At 48.7% G+C, this 18,096-nt stretch overlaps 1 protein-coding gene across 1 annotated transcript in view; it reads left to right on the top strand.

The window, feature by feature from the left end:
- Nucleotides 1-18,096, top strand: part of SYT13 (synaptotagmin 13) — a 46,126-nt gene that overhangs the window by 22,809 nt on the left and 5,221 nt on the right. Inside the window, exons 2-5 of the mRNA XM_003808226.5 lie at nt 7,728-7,953; nt 9,215-9,349; nt 10,899-11,200; nt 17,114-17,243. Of these exons, the coding sequence (XP_003808274.1) occupies nt 7,728-7,953; nt 9,215-9,349; nt 10,899-11,200; nt 17,114-17,243 (793 nt within the window). The remainder of the gene's footprint in view (nt 1-7,727; nt 7,954-9,214; nt 9,350-10,898; nt 11,201-17,113; nt 17,244-18,096) is intronic.

Here is an 18,096-nt window from a genome sequence, read left to right as displayed (position 1 = left end):
CAGCAGCAGCAGTGGCCCATGGTTGGCATCATCTGAATACTGGATGCTCAACTGGATGCTTCTTCTCTGCCCTCCCCTTTTTTAAAGTTCAAGTTTAAGGAGCAAAGATGACCTCTTTTTCAGCTGGATCTGCTTCCCCCACCTGCAACCTCCTGGGTGGTGCAGTGCTACTGTAAGAGGAATGTCCCAGCATGAAACCCCAAATTAATAAACAGCCCTAAGGTGAAAAATTAATCATGTCACAAAAGGGGTCACCTAGCATCTTTGGTAAGGTTAAACGTTTGTTTACAGATCATTAACTACATAATTAAGTTTTGGTTTTCCAACATAAGCCCCATAAGGGAAGGACAGCATCTGTCCTGTTTACTCCCATATTCCGAACACTTAGCATAGGACCTGGCCTGTAGTGGGGCTCAGTAAATATTTGTTCATTAAATGAAGGTTCAGGTTCCACCCCCCGTGCCATCTGTCTCTGCCTGGATTATTACCGGAGGCAGAATCGGAGGCGTCTGTGCTGCCCTTCATGAGGAAGCAGGAGCCAGGGAATGGTGGGCGGGGCCTGGGAGGAGAGAGGACAAGCACAGGGGCATTACTGAGCCACTGCCACTTGGCATCCAGGGTGACTGCTGGATTTCCAGGGGTCATCTTCCAAAAGGCGGCTGAAGGCACTTCTGGGAATAGTGAGGAGGAGGAAGGAGAATTCATTGCCTGTCTTCCTGCTCACAGGGCTCGAGTTCCTCCCATGGAGATGTTTGGGGTTTTTTCTCTCTTTTTTTTTATTATGGTAAAAGAACATAACATAAAATTTACCATCTTCACCATTTTTAAGTGTACAGTTCAATGTGTGTGTGTGTGTGTGTGTGTGTGTGTGTGTGTGTGTGTGTGTGTGATAGGATCTCCCTCTTTGCCCAGGTTGGAGGGCAACAGTGCAATCTCGGCTCACTACAGCCTTCACCTCCCGGGTTCAAGTGATCCTCCCACCTCAGCCCCCTGAGTAGCTGGGACTACAGGAGTGCACTACCATACCCAACTAATTTTTGTATTTTTTGTAGAAATGGGGTCTCACTATGTTGTCCATGCTTGTCTCTATCTCCTGGGCTCAAGCCATCCTCCTGCTTCAGCCTCCCAAAGTACTGAGAGTACAGGCATGAGCCACCGCGCCCAGCCTCAGTTCAGTGGTATTAATTCATTCAGGATGTTGTACAAACATCACCACCATCCATCTCCATAACACTTTTTGTGCTGTAAAACTAAAAATCTATACCCATTGAATAATAACTTCCCATTTTCCCCTGCCCCAGCCTCTGGCATCCACCATTCTACTTTCTGTCTCTATGATTTTGAGGACTCTAAGTATTTCATTTGAGTGGAATCATACAATATGTGTCTTTTTGTGACTGGTTGATTTCACTTGGCATCATGTCCTCAAGGATCATCCATGTTGTAGCATGTGTCAGAACATTCCTTCTTTCTATGGCAGAATAATACTCCGTTATATAGATACACCACATTTTGTTTATGTATTCATCTGTTCATAGATATTTGGATTGCTTCACCTTTTAGTGATTGTGAATAATGCTGCAATGAACATGGGTGTAAATATCTCTTCAAAGACCCTGCTTTCGAATATTTTGAGTGTATACCCAGAAGTGGAATTGCTGGATCAGACAGCAATTTTATTCTTTTTTTTTTTTTTTTTTTGAGACAAGGTCTTGCTCTGTCACCCAGGCTGGAGTGCAGTGGCATGATCTTGGCTCACTGCAACCTCCGCCTCCCGGGTTCAAGCGATTCTCCTGCCTCAGTCTCCCAAGTAGCTGTGATACAGGTGTGCACCACCAGGCCCGGGCTGATTTTTGTATTTTTGGTAGAGATGGGGTTTTGCCATGTTGGCCAGGCTGGTCTGGAACTCCTGACCTCAAGTGAGTCACCCGATTTGGCCTCCCAAAGTGCTGGGATTATAGGCATGAGTCACCGTGCCTGGCTATTTTTCTTTTCTTTTCTTTTCTTTTTTTAGACGGAGTCTCGCTCTACACCCAGGCTGGAGTGCAGTGGCGCGATCTCGGCTCACTGCAAGCTTCGCCTTCTGGGTTCACGCCATTCTTCTGCCTTAGCCTCCCAAGTAGCTGGGATTACAGGCGCCTGCCACCACGCCCAGCTAATTTTTTTTTTTTTTTTTGTATTTTTAGTAGAGAAGGGGTTTCACCGTGTTAGCCAGGATGGTCTCGATCTCCTGACCTCGTGATCTACCCGCCTCAGCTTCCCAAAGTGCTGGGATTACAGGCTATTTTTCATTTTTTTAAGAAAATACTATACTGTTTTCCACAGCAGCGATACATTTTACATTCCCACCAGCAGTGCACAGAATTCCGATTTCTTCACATCCTCACCAATGTTTGTTATTTTCTGTTTTGTTGATAGTAGCCATCCTAATGGGTGTGAGGTAGTATCTCACTGTAGTTTTAATGGCATTTCTCTGGTGATTAGTGATGATGAGCATCTTTTCATGTGCTTATTGGCCATTTGCATATCTTCTTTGGAGAAGTGTCTATTTAAATCCTTTGCTCATTTTGAATCAGGTTGTTTGGGTTTTTGTTGCTGAGTTCCCCTATGGAGCTTTAACTCTCTGCACATCTCGGTTGCTTCTGAGTGGACACAGTGTCCCTGGTGTTTCACAACTCAGCAGGCATGGAGAAGTCCCAGGGCAGAAGGCAAGAAGGGCATGGCTTGAGCCCAGTGTGAGAACCTGTGTGGCTGTGGCCATGGACAGCTGGTTGGACACAGTTGGGGGAGCAAGCAGCCAAAGGTCCCAGGGACAGGTGAGGCGGAGAATCTAAGGAGGCATTTGAGGGGTCTGATGCCATCTGAGGGTGTGATTCTTCTATCCAGATGTGCATGCAATGCCAAGAACAGCTGTGCACCCATCCCCTAATTGTTGAATGCCTGTCTCCACTGGAAATCTTCCCTCATTCATCCTGCAGATATACTTCCCAGGCTCTATTCCTGGGCTTCAAGGGACATGTAGACAGAGAATATCTGATTCTAAGTCCTGTCCCTCCTGCACCCATGGTGGAAGGCTGGAGCAAGGTCTCTCTCTAGGGCCCTGCTACCCTGAGCACCTCCTTCCCCCAGACATTCTTGTTCTTCACCTAGAACCCTCTCCCAGGCTCCCTCTCTCAACCCCTGAACCTATTTTCTGTTTCTCTGGCACTGAAGTTTCAGCTATTTAAATGCAAATATAGATGCATTTGAAAGATGTGATGGAACCAGGTTTGAAATGCAATAAATAAGATTGTACAAGAGAAGGAGATAGGTAATCAGCTGCTGCTTTTGCTCCTTGAAAAGACTCATGTAGCTGTCATCAGACTCTGCTCTTGGCCTGGGCAAAGGCTATAAGTCATTCCCAGCTAAAGCCAGCCATTTGCCACACAGGATAAAGTGGGATAAGAATAAACAGCAAATGAGGATGCCTTGGGCTGGATGCAGAGATTCAAGAGGGTTTCTTTCTACCCTAGGCCCAGTTTCTCTACACCAGGGTCATGATCTCCTGTGATGCCTGAAAAAGGCAATGCATCAGTTTGGGATGCTCTTGGCTGCAAGGCACAAAAATCCCAATTCAAACTGGCTTAAACAATAAGAACAGTACTACTCACGTAACTTGAAATGCAGAGGCAAGACAGATTGCTGGATTGGTTGGCTGAGCAGCTTAATGACATTGCCATCAAGGACACAGGTTCCTTCTGTCTCTCCACTCTGCTGCCCCAAGGCTGACTCACCTTGCAGTCACAAGGCAGGGCCACCCACTTCCTGTCCAGGGAGGAGGGGACTTCTACTACTGTGGAATCCAAGTCCCTCCCTTCCATCTGGGTTGGCTTCCCCAGGACTGGTGCCAACCCCTGGGAATCAGTCACCAAGATAATGCCAAGAAATGGAAGGATCTGACCTCTTCCTGGGAGCTGGGGATGGGATGGAACCTAGACAACCTGGTGTTGTGTAGGGCGGGTAGATGGGAGAGGGAATGGATATTGGTAGACAACAAAGAAATGCCCAATCTTTTGCTCTAGGAGTGCGTTTTAAGCTCTGGTAACAAGCTCCTGAGGTTATCAGGGACACACAAATTGAGATCACTGAGGAGGGAGGAAGGCAGTGCCAGACTGTCAAGACTTGAGGCAACACAGAGTGAACTTCATTCAGAGCTGAGCCCAATGATTATTTCCCCCTTGAAAATGCAAAATCATCCAAATTGCATCAAACTGGGAATGAAGCCCAGCCCTTTTCTCAGACGATTGAATTGGGATGAAACCAAATATAAACACAAAAATGTTTCCCAGACCACCCAAACAGTCTTAGTTCTGGTCCCAACGAAGTGACAGTAGAGGGTGACTTTAAGTCAGGTGTGTGCTGCGGCCCAGCAGCCTCTGGGAACGCTTTTGTGCCAATGAATGGGAGGGAGTGGCAGTGAGTGGGCCCCTGAGATGCTGTGATTGCCATTTAGAATCCAGTGGCAAGACCGACAGGGATTTTGCAGGGGGCAAGTGGGTGGTGTTGAGAAGCAGCTGCAGGGCAATGGAAATGACATGAAATTTGAAGTGAAAACATCTGGAGGCTCGATGATACATACCACTTGTCAGTTGTATGATCGCGAGCTTCCCTGAGCCTCAGTTTCCTCATTGTGAAACAGTAGGATGAAGGTAATACAGAGTTATATGAGATATTGAAGGTGGAGGTGACTTTGTGTAGGATAGAAAGATGGGGACATTAGTCATCGCTCTGTGTGTCTCCTCCAAGGACCCTGAGCATCTGCTGTCAGAAGCACAGACTTTTACTCCCCCAAGCCCGGTCTTCGCCTCTGCCTTCCAAATCCCCCCCTCTTTCAAGGTCTCAGTCATGCCCTGGCTCCTCCCTGAAGGCCAGCTCGGCCTCCCAGGCACCTCTGATTGTGCCATGCATGTACTGTGCACTGGCCATCATGTGTTATTTACACATACTGCCTCCTGTCTGCTTCTGTATTGTGGTCCTGAGTGGCCAAATATACTTATTTATTTCACCTGTTTGTGATCATCCCTAACTCACCTATACCTGAAAATAAAGCAATGGTGTCTCTCATCTCTTTGCAGCCTAAAAAAGCAACTCAGAATGTGGAGTGGGATAGCCTGCAAATCACTTGTCACTTAAGGTGACGGCCCAGAGAGGTGAAATGACCTGCCCAAAGTGACCCAGCTCCAGCGGCAGGGTTGGTACTGGAAGCCAGCCTCCTTGATGCCAGTGACACTCTCAGTGGGGGTGGAGGTGCAAAGGGGACCTGATTTTGTAAATCATACATGTCCCTCCCAGGGTGACTGGTTGCTGTGTGTAACAAGATAATGATAAATGTTTTTGATGGGGACTGCTGTGCTGGGGAAAGATTTGGAGGCAGGAAAAATGTCGAAAGCCATGGGGGCAGTGGGCTTTGGGCCAGGCTGATCTAGGCTTACTCTGCTTCTGCCCTCACCAGCTGCATGATTCCAAGTGACTTCACTCCACCGAAGTCAGAAATGCTTTTAGAGCCTATGCGTGCCAGGCACTTTCAGTGGTGATCAGGCTAGAATCAGGTCCTCGCTTGGGTTACATTATAATCTACTGTGCAGTGTTTCTGAGAGAAGAACTGAGGGTTTCTTATCTCCTCCGAGCCTCAGTTTCCTTATCTGTACAAGAGGGATAATCTCTACCTTTTAGGGAAGTTCAGAAGAAAACACTTGGAAATGCAGGGGCAGGAAGTGGTTGTCCAAGAGGTCGCCGAGAGTCCGGCTCCTGCTTCCTGCCCCTTTGGGCCCTGCTGCAGCTTCTTATGCACATCCCCTCTGTCTGTCCAATGGATGAAACTAATTAAGGAATGCCCCTGTCACCTAGGTCCAGTCTCCTTCAGGAATGGTTGGGGACAGAGTCTCAACCAGGGCAGAGTATCCAGGATTCATCCTGGGATAATTAAATAAAGAGGGTACAAAAATTAGAAACACAACTTTTTGAAATAGTGTAAACTGTTAACTGCCTCTCCTGCCAGACCACGTCCACTCCCTCCCCTACACAGTGCAGGATCACTGCTGCCACTGGGTAGGGCAGCCTGAGTCCTGCTGCCAGCCATCTGCACCCACTACTCGCTTCAGCCATGGAGATGGGAGGGCCAGCAGGGCTAGCATGGAGGGCAGGAGGCTTCTTGGGAGACGCAGTCATAGATCTCAGTCTTCAGATCTGCCTGTCTTAACCTGAGGGCCTTTTTATGGGCTGCCCACCCAGAGTGCCAGCAGTTTAAGCTCTAGACCTGGTCTTCAATCCTGAGGACCAGGAAGGCTCCTATTGCTACCTGTCATACAACTTTGAGTCTCTCAAATAGGAGGGAAAGACAGAAGATCCCTGTCAATGTCTCTGTAGATGCTGTGTGAGGAGCCCCATGTACTTAAGGGTTGACAAGCAGGTGGGTCTTTTTGAAAAGAAAGATTCCCCTTTGTTCCAAGAGAAAAAGGCCTAGCCTAGAGCACACAATTGGGCAAGTGGTACACAGGCTACATTTTGGCTTCTACTCTGTCCTCATCCAGAGACTTTTGTGCAGTGCACAAACCATTCAACATGGCAGCCCTAGTCACAGGTATTGATTGCATGCTCCCTATGAGCTGACACCATGCTAGGCACAAGGGACACAGCAACTTGATGCCCAGTGACACTCTTAGTGGGGGTGGAGGTGCAAAGGGAAATTGATTTTGCAAGTCATACATGTCTCTCCTAGGGTGACTAGTTGCTGTGTGTAACAAGATGATAAATATTTCCGATGGGGACTGCTCTGCTGGGGAAAGATTTGAAGGCAGGACAAACATTGAGAGCCATAGGGGCAGTGGGCTTTGGACCAGGCTGATCTAGGCAGGAGCAAGACAAGACATAATTCCTGTGCTCATAGATCTCACATGCTAGTGGGAGAGTCTTAATACAAAGAGGCCAGCCTATGACCAAAACAATATAGGGTGAGATCGATGCTGTGAAGCAAAGAGTGGGATGTGGTGATAGGGAAGGACAGGCTTGGGGGAGGGATTTAATTTAGATTGTAAGGTTAGAGATGGACTCCTTGGTTCAGACTTCAGGTGTGAGATGGAGCCAGCCATGCAAAAACAGGTGGAGGTAGGGGTGGGCGGTTTGGGAGGAAAAGTTAGGGGCTGGAAGCTGGACCAAGGAAAGAGCCCAAGCTGTTTGAGAAGCAGGGAGCTCAGTGACTGGAGGTGAGCAAAGGAAGGATTGGGGGCGATATCAGAGAGATGAGCAGGATCAAGCTAGGCAAGCTGCAAGGAGTCTGGATTTTGTTCCAAGTGTGGTGGGAGCCACTGGCATTTCTGAGCCATTAGGTGGAGAAGAGGAGGGAGGAAGGGAGAAGGGAGAAGGAAGAGGCAAGGGGAGCAGACGAGAGCAGCAGAGTGGGGACCACCTGCAGCAGGTCCAGGCAATATCCATGGGCGCAGCCACAGGATGGATGGGCCGATGGATGGAGGAGGTATGGATGAACAGGGCCCACATCTCAGTGGATTGTGGATTTGAGTGGGTTTGGAGATGATGTTAGACCTTCCTAGGTTGTGCTCTTCAGAGCAGAATGGAACCACAACTCTCCCTCTGCATCCTACAACAGGTCAGTTCACCGTTTCTCCCTTCCATGGGGGGAAACAGACAGGAGGGCTCCTTTGTGGACTAATCACAGTAATTTGTGTTTGCAGTTCAACGTTAAAAAGTCCACGGAACCTGTTCAGCCCCGCGCCCTCCTCAAGTTCCCAGACATCTATGGACCCAGGCCAGCTGTGACGGCTCCAGAGGTCATCAACTATGCAGACTACTCACTGAGGTCTACGGAGGAGCCCACTGCACCTGCCAGCCCCCAACCCCCGAATGACAGTCGCCTCAAGAGGCAGGTCACAGAGGAGCTGTTCATCCTCCCTCAGAATGGTAGGGGTCTCCTGCCCCCTGCACTTCCATGGGCAGCACTCCAGTGGGGCTTGTCAATGTCTCTGTAGATGCTGTGTGTGGCCTGATGAGGAGGCCGAGTGCCCCGGCATTTGACGCTGGCCAAGCAGATGGGCACTGGGCCTCAGAATTATGGTCCTTTCTTCCTGACAACATGTTGCCATAGCACTTCTCCCCCAGACCGCCAACTTTCCACTGGAAAATGGAGTCCCTTTCAAGTCATATGTGTGCAACTATGAGAGAGGATAAAGAGCCATGGTTAAAACCATGGGCTTTAGAGTCAAGGGCTTAATTTGCTGCCCTTTCATACACTTATTGTGTGGCATGGGTCATGCTGTAACTCCGTGAACCTCGGTTTCTTCATCTATAAAATGAGACTAGACTATTATCTGTCTGGTAGGGGAGTTGTAAAGTGTAGGTAAAATAACACACATAGAATGCTTAATTCAGAGCCTGGCACAAAGGAGGTAACAAAAAACATATTGGGTTTTTGGTTGTTTTTTTGAGATAAGGTCCCAGGCACTTTTTTTTTGAGATGGGGTCTTGCTCTGTCTCCCAGGCTGGAGTTCAGTGGCATGATCATGGGCCACTGCAGCCTCAATCTCCCAGGCTCTAGTGATCCTCTCACCTCGGCCTCCTGAGTAGCTAGGACTACAGGTGCATGCCACCATGCCCAGATAATTTTTGCTTATTTTTTGTAGACATGAGATCTCACTATGTGGCCCAGGCTGGTCTCAAATTCCTGGGCTCAAGTGGTCTTCTTGCCTTGGCCTCTCAAAGTGCTGGGTTTACAGGCATGAGCCACCATGCCCAGTCGAAACATATTGTTATTATTTCTACTCTCCTTTTCATCAGCATCCATATCAAGAGTGCAGCACCTTTAGGTGTACCATGCTGCTGCTGGGCACTGGGGAAGATACGGGAAGAAGAGACATGATCGTCCCTGACCCAAAGAATATGTAGGCCTTTTAGAAAGACAAAACATAAAGCAGCGAGAGTAGATTGTTGTGTAGTCTCTGTTTTGTTTTGTGTGGTTGATGAGGGAGCCAGTGGACACAGATGCAGCCTAATGGGCTGTGACATTGACCCCACCTGTTGTCTTGGTGTGGCCACTGTGATTCTGCACACCGCTGGGAAGACTTGGGTTTGGGTTCCTGGCATAGGTGATAGAGATGGGAAAGGTGTAATCAGGAAAGCAGAACCCTAGTGTGGGTGGCAGTGACGATTTCGACTTTCTTAACAGGTGTGGTGGAGGATGTCTGTGTCATGGAGACCTGGAACCCAGAGAAGGCTGCCAGTTGGAACCAGGCCCCCAAACTCCACTACTGCCTGGACTATGACTGTCAGAAGGCTGAATTGTTTGTGACTCGCCTGGAAGGTACGGCTCTTATTTGACTCTCGTGGGCTTCTGTGTGTCTATCTCCCCTGGAGGAGCTGTGCAGGCAGGATGGGATCATCCGCAGCCGGAGAGAGCACTGGATTAGGACTCTAACAACCAGACCCTGGAAAACATGGAGCTTAGACACAAAGATTTCCCACACTCCCAACCCCAACAGTCCAAAGTGGGGATTCCTGGTTGACAAACGTTTTTTCTCCAAATGGTGATTCAAGGACCAGACTCCTTCCAGCTGTGGCTCCATAACCCTCCCCCCCCTTGTCATTTGTATCCTTGCCATCTGTATCTGGCAGATGGAAGGAGAAAGAGAAGGAGAGGGCATAATCATTCCTTAACAGCCTTTACCTGGACTTGGTGGACGTCACTTCCGCTTGCATCCCATTGGCCGTAGCTCAGTCACATGAGCACACTCAACTGCAAAGTGGGCTGGGAAATGTGGGCCGACAGGTGCCCAGGAAGGAAAGGCAATGAGTTTGGGGTGAAGAGCTAGCCGTCTCTGCCATAGATGAATTTGAAATTGGACAGGGCTTTGTGCTGGACACACAGCGTGTTCCGAATGGTCAGAAAAGTTTCTACAATCTAAGAGCCAAGCGGCCTGAGGGTGGCAGGATGTCCTTGGTTTCTCTGCCCTGACAATTCACTTTAAAGTCAGCAACTAAAGCTAAGACTTTGCAAAGGAATCAGGGCTAGCAATGGGGTCAGATAAATTGGAATTTTGTATATAATTCTATTTTCTGAGGCTTTTTCCTTGTATTATCTTTTAATATTTTAAAGCACCTTCCTCCTATACTTTATTATGTTTGGTCTTCACACTAGCGCATTTTACAGATTAGGAAACTGAGGTCTGGCAAGTCATATGACTTTGTCAAAGATCACTGCATCTAACTGGTGACAGAACCAGGACTAAGCAGTCCCTTGAAGTTCAGTGGAAAGCTCTTGCTGTTAAGACACATAGCCTCAGTTCTTCATCTTCTCTTCTTGTGAAATGTCAGCTACCACTTTCCAAACGATCCCTGAAGAGCCAGTCAGAAAAGTACCCAAGGTGTACATTTCTGGGCAGAGCCACACATTGTGAAGCATTGAAAACACCAAGGTTCAGAACATAAAGCCACACTCACTCATGAGGTAAGAGCCAAGTGATTCTCATGGAAAATGGTTACGTGGTGACTATTTAAAGTTCAGAACAAATGGTTACATGTCAGCAGCACCACTAATAAAGGCCCCCAGCAGCAAGCCCTGGCACCTTGGCAAAATTTCAGAATCCGGAGTTCAGAGGGCTCCAGGAAATGCCAAGTCTTGTCCCTGCTCTCCAAGAAAGAGAATCGGCATGTGCTGAGGCCAGCCCCCTCAAATGATCTATTTCTAAATGTCTCACTGAAAGGCGATTCCCTGGTGCCCGGGGTGGTCAGCCTTTCGGACACCCAAGGTCACGTCGTTAAGCTGGATTCCACAGCCCTAAGCAAGGCGTGCTTCTGCCCCCTCCACTTGTCCTCGGAAAGTCCCACGCCTGTGTTGTTCTCCTTGCCTGCAGCTGTGACCAGCAACCACGACGGAGGCTGTGACTGCTACGTCCAAGGGAGTGTGGCCAATAGGACCGGCTCTGTGGAGGCTCAGACAGCCCTAAAGAAGCGGCAGCTGCACACCACCTGGGAGGAGGGCCTGGTGCTCCCCCTGGCGGAGGAGGAGCTCCCCACAGCCACCCTGACGCTGACCTTGAGGACCTGCGACCGCTTCTCCCGCCACAGCGTGGCCGGGGAGCTCCGCCTGGGCCTGGACGGGACATCTGTGCCTCTAGGGGCTGCCCAGTGGGGCGAGCTGAAGACTTCAGCGAAGGTAGGGTAACCCCTGGGTTAGAAAGGTAAAACCTGCCCCTGCAGCATGGGATGGCAGAACCTGGTGTCCTCCCAGCAACTCGGTCTTAGGGAACAAGCCTCAGAGACCTCCCTGGCTTGGGGCTGGAAGGGAGGTTGGAATCTTGAATGGGGCAGAGGGCTAGAGGAGACCCATAGCCCAGGATCTGGGATTCCTAGTGTCTGCTCCTAGTCTTGGCTCTAACTTGCCATGAAAAGACTCTCTCTGACGTCATGGAAAATGCCATGCTGTGTGTATTAACTTTACTGCTATGAAGTACTGTCCCCATTTCAATCCAGTTATACTCTGTGTGCTCCTACGATGTGGCAGACACTGCAGGACACTCTACCTTCCTCCGTTTGTGTAGGTGAGCATGAAGGGTGGAGCCCCACCACTCAGGAGTGTACAGACTAGGGGACAAATTGGCACAGACAAATGATGATGATATTTGATGTGTTCCATCCTGAGCCATGTAAGAGCGACCTAACCAATGTGCTCTGATAAAGAATTCTAGAAGGCCCCGTGTGCTAGGCTCTGAAGGAGCAATCAGGGCTGGGGGCAGGCCCAGAGCCCGGTGGTCCATGCTATCCCCAGACTCAAGATGATTTCCCCATATCTGCTGTTGGGGGGCCACAAGTGGGAAAGAAGGGTCTTCTGAGATGCCACAGCCCTCAAGAGAGGGTACCCTTGGGGAGCAAATCATTGTTTCCCATGCGCCAGGACAGCAAGGGGATCTGGGAAGGTCAGGGCTACAAGACGGTATGTAGTTACTTAGGCCCCTGGGTCAAAGCTCATCTAAGGGCCTGCACTGTGGTTCCTTGAGGAAAGCTTCTGGGTGACTAGTCTCTCAACCAGATCGGCAGTGCTATACTGATCTAAAGACTGTATAACCTGCATAGCCCCAAATAGGTGTTATTATATTAGCCCCTTTCCAGAAAATGTTTGACAACCCTCATGCTAAAGCAAAAAGAAAAATACTGATTAGGGCACTATTTTTTTTTTTTTTTTTTTAGACAGAGTCTCGCTCTGTTGCCAGGCTGGAGTGCAGTGGCGCGATCTCGGCTCACCGCAACCTCTGCCTCCTGGGTTCAAGCAATTCTCGTGCCTCAGCCTCCCGAGTAGCTGGGATTACAGCCACACGCCACCACGCCCAGCTAATTTTTGTATTTTTAGTGGAGACAGGGTTTCACCATGTTGGCCAGGATGGTCTTGATCTCCTGACCTTGTGATCTACCCCACCTCAGCCTCCCAAAGTCCTAGGATTACAGGCATGAGTCACTGCGCCCGGCCAAGGGTACTATTTTTTAATGCTCACCATCAGTTACTATGCTTAGGACTCTACCTGAGTGCTGCCACTCTCCAAATCAACCAGATGAGAGAGACACCATGACTATCCCCCTTACAGATGAGGAAACAGGGTCATAGCAGTTCAGGAATCCACACAGGGTCCCACAGCCAGGAAATGGCAGACCTTGAGGCCGGGTTGGTCTGACTCGAAATCCTGTGCTATCTCATAACCTGCCATGAAAGCCACCTGACAAATATGAGGTGTGACCAGCAGGCACCTTTCCTAATAGACACCCAGACTGCAGGAGGGAAGAGTACGTTTCACCCGCCGCCTGCTCCTCTTTTTGCTATGATTTCCTCCTTGCTCCATTTTTTCCTCTTTCCCAGGCTCAGAAAATTGTTAGAAAAATCACAGCCACTCTCAGATGGAACTCAGCTGTTCCAAAGCCCACTCTCTAATTAGTGCGTGATTTGGGACTTCTGTGGAATCACAGATGGGGATCCTGGGAGAAGGAATCAATACTTAGGATTATTAAACTAGTAAACTAGCTTTCTCTCGAGATGCAGAGACTCCCCTGCTGGGCTCTGAGACTTGGTACAGCCCCAAAGGGCAGAAATCCAGCCAATCTAGGCAGAAGTCTCAGGCACCTAACAGCTTCTCTCACTGCCCCCTAGAAGAGCAGCCATCATTCACTCATTCATTCATTCTGCAAATAGCTTGCCCAGTTTCTACCATGTGCCAGGCGCTGTGCCAAGAGCTGGGGACATAGCAACAGTAATTAAGATGAAGCCCTGACCTTGCAGCTCATCCATCCTAATATGAAAATAATTATCATACTTTCTGTAGCTGTTTCTGTTCTGCAAATATGTACTCACAACCACTTTGATCACTGACCTGTTTACTACAAATGTGAACAACCTCAGAGGGTGGCATGGAGTCAGAAGTAGGAGGTGACTTTCTGGGTGTATAGGGCAGGAGAAAGCTGGAAGTCCAGGCCAGGCAGCCCCTCGCCCCAGCTAGAGGGTGTGGGCTGATTTGAACAAGGTGAGTGGAGCCCTCAGTCATTGCAGCCCAGATGTTTTTCTTCTCTAGGCCAGATGGGTTAACAGACTTGCCCACGGTGCCCAGTTCTAGCTGGAAGATACTCAGCCAAAAGTGCCATGTGCATCAAGAGTGACTCACAGGGCAACCCACTCCAAGGGCAGTCTTTTATTATTATTATTATATTTTAAGTTCTAGGATACATGTGCAGAACGTGTAGGTTTGTTACATAGGTATACATGTGCCATGTTGGTTTGCTGCGCTCATCAACTAGTCATCTACATTAGGTATTTCTCCTAATGCTATCCCTCCCCCAGCCCCCCACCCCTGACACGCCCTGGTGGGTGATGTTCCCCTCCCTGTGTCCAAGTGATCTCATTGTTCAATTGCCGCCTATGAGTGAGAACATGTGGTGTTTGGTTTTCAGTTCCTGTATTAGTTTGCTGAGAAGGATAGTTTCCATCTTCATCCATATTCCTGCAAAGGACATGATCTCATTCCTTTTTTATGGCTGCATAGTATTCCATGCTGTATATGTGCCACATATTCTTTATTCAGCCTATCATTGATGGACATTTGGGTTGGTTCCAAGTCTGCTATTGTGAATAGTGCTGCAATAAACATATGTGTGTATGTGTCTTTATAGTAGCATGATTTATAATCCTTTGGGTATACACCCAGTAATGGGATGGCTGGGTCAAATGGTATTTCTAGTTCTAGATCCTTGAGGAATTGCCACACTGTCTTCCACAATGGTTGAACTAGTTTACAGTCCCACCAACAGTGTAAAAGCATTCCTATTTCTCTACATCCTCTCCAGCTTCTGTTGTTTCCTGACTTTAATGATCACCATTCTAACTGGTGTGAGATGTTATCTCATTGTGGTTTTGATTTGCATTTCTCTGATAAGCAGTGATGATGAGCATTTTTTCATATGTGTGTTGGCTGCATAAATGTCTTCTTTTGAGAAGTGTCTGTTCATATCCTTTGCCCACTTTTTGATGAGGCTGTTTGTTTTTTTTCTTGTAAATTTGTTTAAGTTCTTTGTAGATTCTGGATATTAGCCTCCAAGGGCAGTCTTGCATGGTTCACTAAGACCTGAGAGAAAGAGAGGGGCAGGGAAAACCAGGGAAAGGAAGAAGAAAGAAAGGATTACTTTAGTCTGCAGGTACTTTCAGCAGCAGTGCCCAGGGAGCAGGTGTTGTTGAAATTGTCTGGCTATGGTGCAGCCGGCTAGGCTAGTTAGACCTCACCCTATGCAAAGGTGAAGAGCCCTGCAGAGGCTGACAGGTGCTGACTCCTCTCACCTGGTCTGCAGGTAGCAGAGGACTCAAGTCTGGTAACCCTGTGGCTATAGCCCAGGCTACCTGTGGCCCTCTAATAATCGGCCATGAGCCAGGAGGCTGGTGCCCATCCCAACTCTGCAGACACCTCTCTGGGTGCCTGGTACAAGTCCCTGGGCCTCAGTTCCTTCACTGTGAAATGAGAGGGTTAGGGAGGGCTGTCAACTGAGAAAGCTGGAGAGCCATGGATTCAGGACTTAAGTTTTGCTATCAGACTGGACATCCTTTCCAAGGCTTGGTTTTGCCACTTCCTGCCTACATGACCTCTGGCAATGATGTTCCTTTCTGAATCTGAGGTTCTTGTGCTTAAAATGGGAACGAAATCAGTAGCCCTCTTGGGGTTGTCATCAAGATTATAAATGGAATGTGTTACCCTTTTTTCACAAATGTTTATTGTGTGCCCACTGTGTCCCAGGTGCTGGAGTTGCATAGTGTGAATGGAGGCCACAGTGGAGCTTACTTTCTAGTGGGATGGACAATGTAATTGCACTTCACACACAGTGTTTAATAAATGTTAGCTGCTATCATTCATTTCATTGCCAAGATCCTTTGAGGCTCCCAAATCATTTCTTCATATGACCAGTCCCTCAAGACTTGTGGAATCATTGGGGTCATGCAGAAATGGAGGCTTAGAAAAGTTAGGTAACTTACCCAAGGTCATAGAGGTAGTAAATGGTAGGATTGGAACTCAGACACAGTTAATCTGGTTTAGAGTCTATGCTGTCAGCATTACTCTTATTCTGGGTTATTAATAATTGTTGTTTTGACTGTTGTCATTAGAATTGTAATTTATGACCTTTACTAAGAACTTGCTATATGCATTTTCTCACTTCATCCTCTGATATCTATATTTCTTCATAGCATTTAATGCTGCCCGATGTTATATATTTAATCACTTCCTTTCTGTCTTCCCCATGTGACTGCAAGCTTCCTTGAGACTGATTCTGTTTAGTTCATGGCTTTAATTATGGCATCTGGAATATAGTAGGTGCATTGCATATGCTTGCTGAATGAATGAATCCACGAGAGGCCACAGTGAGCAAAGAAAAACTGATTTTAACCCTTCTGAGTGCCTGGTCCAGGATGGATGAACAGACATCCTGGGTGTGACAGAAGGGGAGGAAGCTTAGGGAGCCACGGTGGCTGTTAGCCAGGGCTCCAGCCTGGTACCAGACCTCATTGAATTACCCTCATTGCACAGCTGGGAAAGAGGGACAAAGCTGGAGGGAAGGGGCACAGGACTGAAAGCTGTGACATCTGGAGGGACAAGCTTCCATGGGGCCTTCCCCCACTCCCACTCCCCACTCCATCTTGGGACAGCAGGCCACACATCTGCCTCTTCCTTGGGATTTCGAGGGAAGGGCATCTTCTTCCTGCTCAACAGAGGAGACTTCTGACCTTCAGCTGATCCCTGCCCACACACTCCCTTCTCTTTCCTGCCAGGTCTCCCCAGAGCTTGGATTGCAACCAAACACCCACCTCCTAGGAGGGGTCTTTCGGTCATTCTTGTCCCTTGACGGATTTGTTGAAATTCCAAATAAACTCCTATACGAATTTCAGGAGAGTTACTCTAAAGCTGCATGCAGGGATAGATGTGTTTGTTTGGATGCCTCACAGGGGCATCAGCACCTCCTTCAAGGTGTGGTTATTGCCAGTTGCCTCTGGGCATGATCTACCATCATACACCCCAGCACTTCATTGACATTACTTGTCGTTCTGTTGATGAAGCAACCTCCTGGAGCTGGAAAGAACTATCTTTTCAAACATAGTAATGAATTACAATTCTCCCGCTGCCCCAGGAACCTGATGGGTCCATGCAGGGATTCTGAAACGGTTCTCTGAGGCCCTAGAGGACAGAGGTGTCCCAGGAGCTTGGGGGTGGCAGAAGGTGAAGGGTAATGGGGAATTCTGGCCTCCTCCCCCCTGCTGCATTCTGAGTAGCCTTTCTTTGTTCTGTTTTGTATGTTGGATTTGAGTATATGGTATATGAAAAATCACATTTTGAGGCAAACAAAGAAACTGCTATTGAAGCGCATGCCACATGGAATTCCTCTGTGCCTTGCTCTCTTCTGCAAGGGTGGAGAACCCAGCATTGATGGGTAAATGGTTTCAAGGATGCGTGTTGGATGCAAATCCAGCATGGTTCCAGCTTCAGCATTTGTTGATGGGTTGGAAGGCGTCCCCAGGTGAGACTCCCCTCCTGCGTCTCCTTTTCTGTTTCAGGAGCCATCTGCAGGAGCTGGAGAGGTCCTACTATCCATCAGCTACCTCCCGGCTGCCAACCGCCTCCTGGTGGTGCTGATTAAAGCCAAGAACCTCCACTCTAACCAGTCCAAGGAGCTCCTGGGGAAGGGTGAGTGAGATGTGAGAGGATGGCCAAGGCCCCTCCAGCTACCGGGAGTGTGTGCTGAGGGAGGTGGTGCCTGGGAGGAAATGGTCACAGGTAAGCAGGGAGGTGGAATATGAGCACATCTACGGAGCCATGCTCAGCTGTGTTCTTCACCCTAAGTTCACAAATTGATTTTCGAGGACACACTCATTTCTTTGAGTTCCCATCCATTTACTCTTGGACCAATCCCATCCATTAGGACCCCAGTGTGAGCTACCTGGGGTTCTCTACCTTGGAGATCCACTGTGAGAACCATCAGCCCTAACCACAGATCACAAGAAGCCAAGGGTCAGACTATAGCCGTGGAGTGAAGGGCCTGGGCTGTCGGGAAAACTTGGCCCAGCCCTTGTCACCCACACCTGGCTGGACCCACCTTTCAGGCAGATGTCAGGAAGGCCAGGTTATTCCCCTCCTGTCTGAACTCACCACCACTGCACTCCCGCCACCCACCCCAGTCTCTTCTCTCTTCTCAGCCTTTGCCAACTGCCACCCTCACACCAGCTGAGTGTGGGTGATGGCAGAAGGTGTGTGGGTACATGGGCTGAGGCCTGAGGCTTCAGGCGTCTGTGCCCCATATACCCAAATAAGCTTTTCTGCAACACCCTGGAAGCCTCAGTTTTTCCTTCTGGATACCCCAGCCCAGGTCCAGCATCTCGGAGACCAAAACAAGCTCTCCTATATGAGCAGGAAAGCATCCTCAGCTAGCCAGATAATACCTGGACTGGAAGCCACATGCGCCTAGCAAGATATAAATAAGTCTCTATTTATAGCAGGGTACAAATAAAGAATTGCCACTGCATTCTGAATTTCGAGCAAA

The sequence above is a fragment of the Pan paniscus genome, chromosome 9 (assembly GCF_029289425.2).
Source record: "Pan paniscus chromosome 9, NHGRI_mPanPan1-v2.0_pri, whole genome shotgun sequence".
Taxonomy (NCBI): domain Eukaryota; kingdom Metazoa; phylum Chordata; class Mammalia; order Primates; family Hominidae; genus Pan; species Pan paniscus.
Note: the sequence above shows the minus strand (reverse complement) of the source record. Positions and strands in the feature narration are given on the sequence as shown.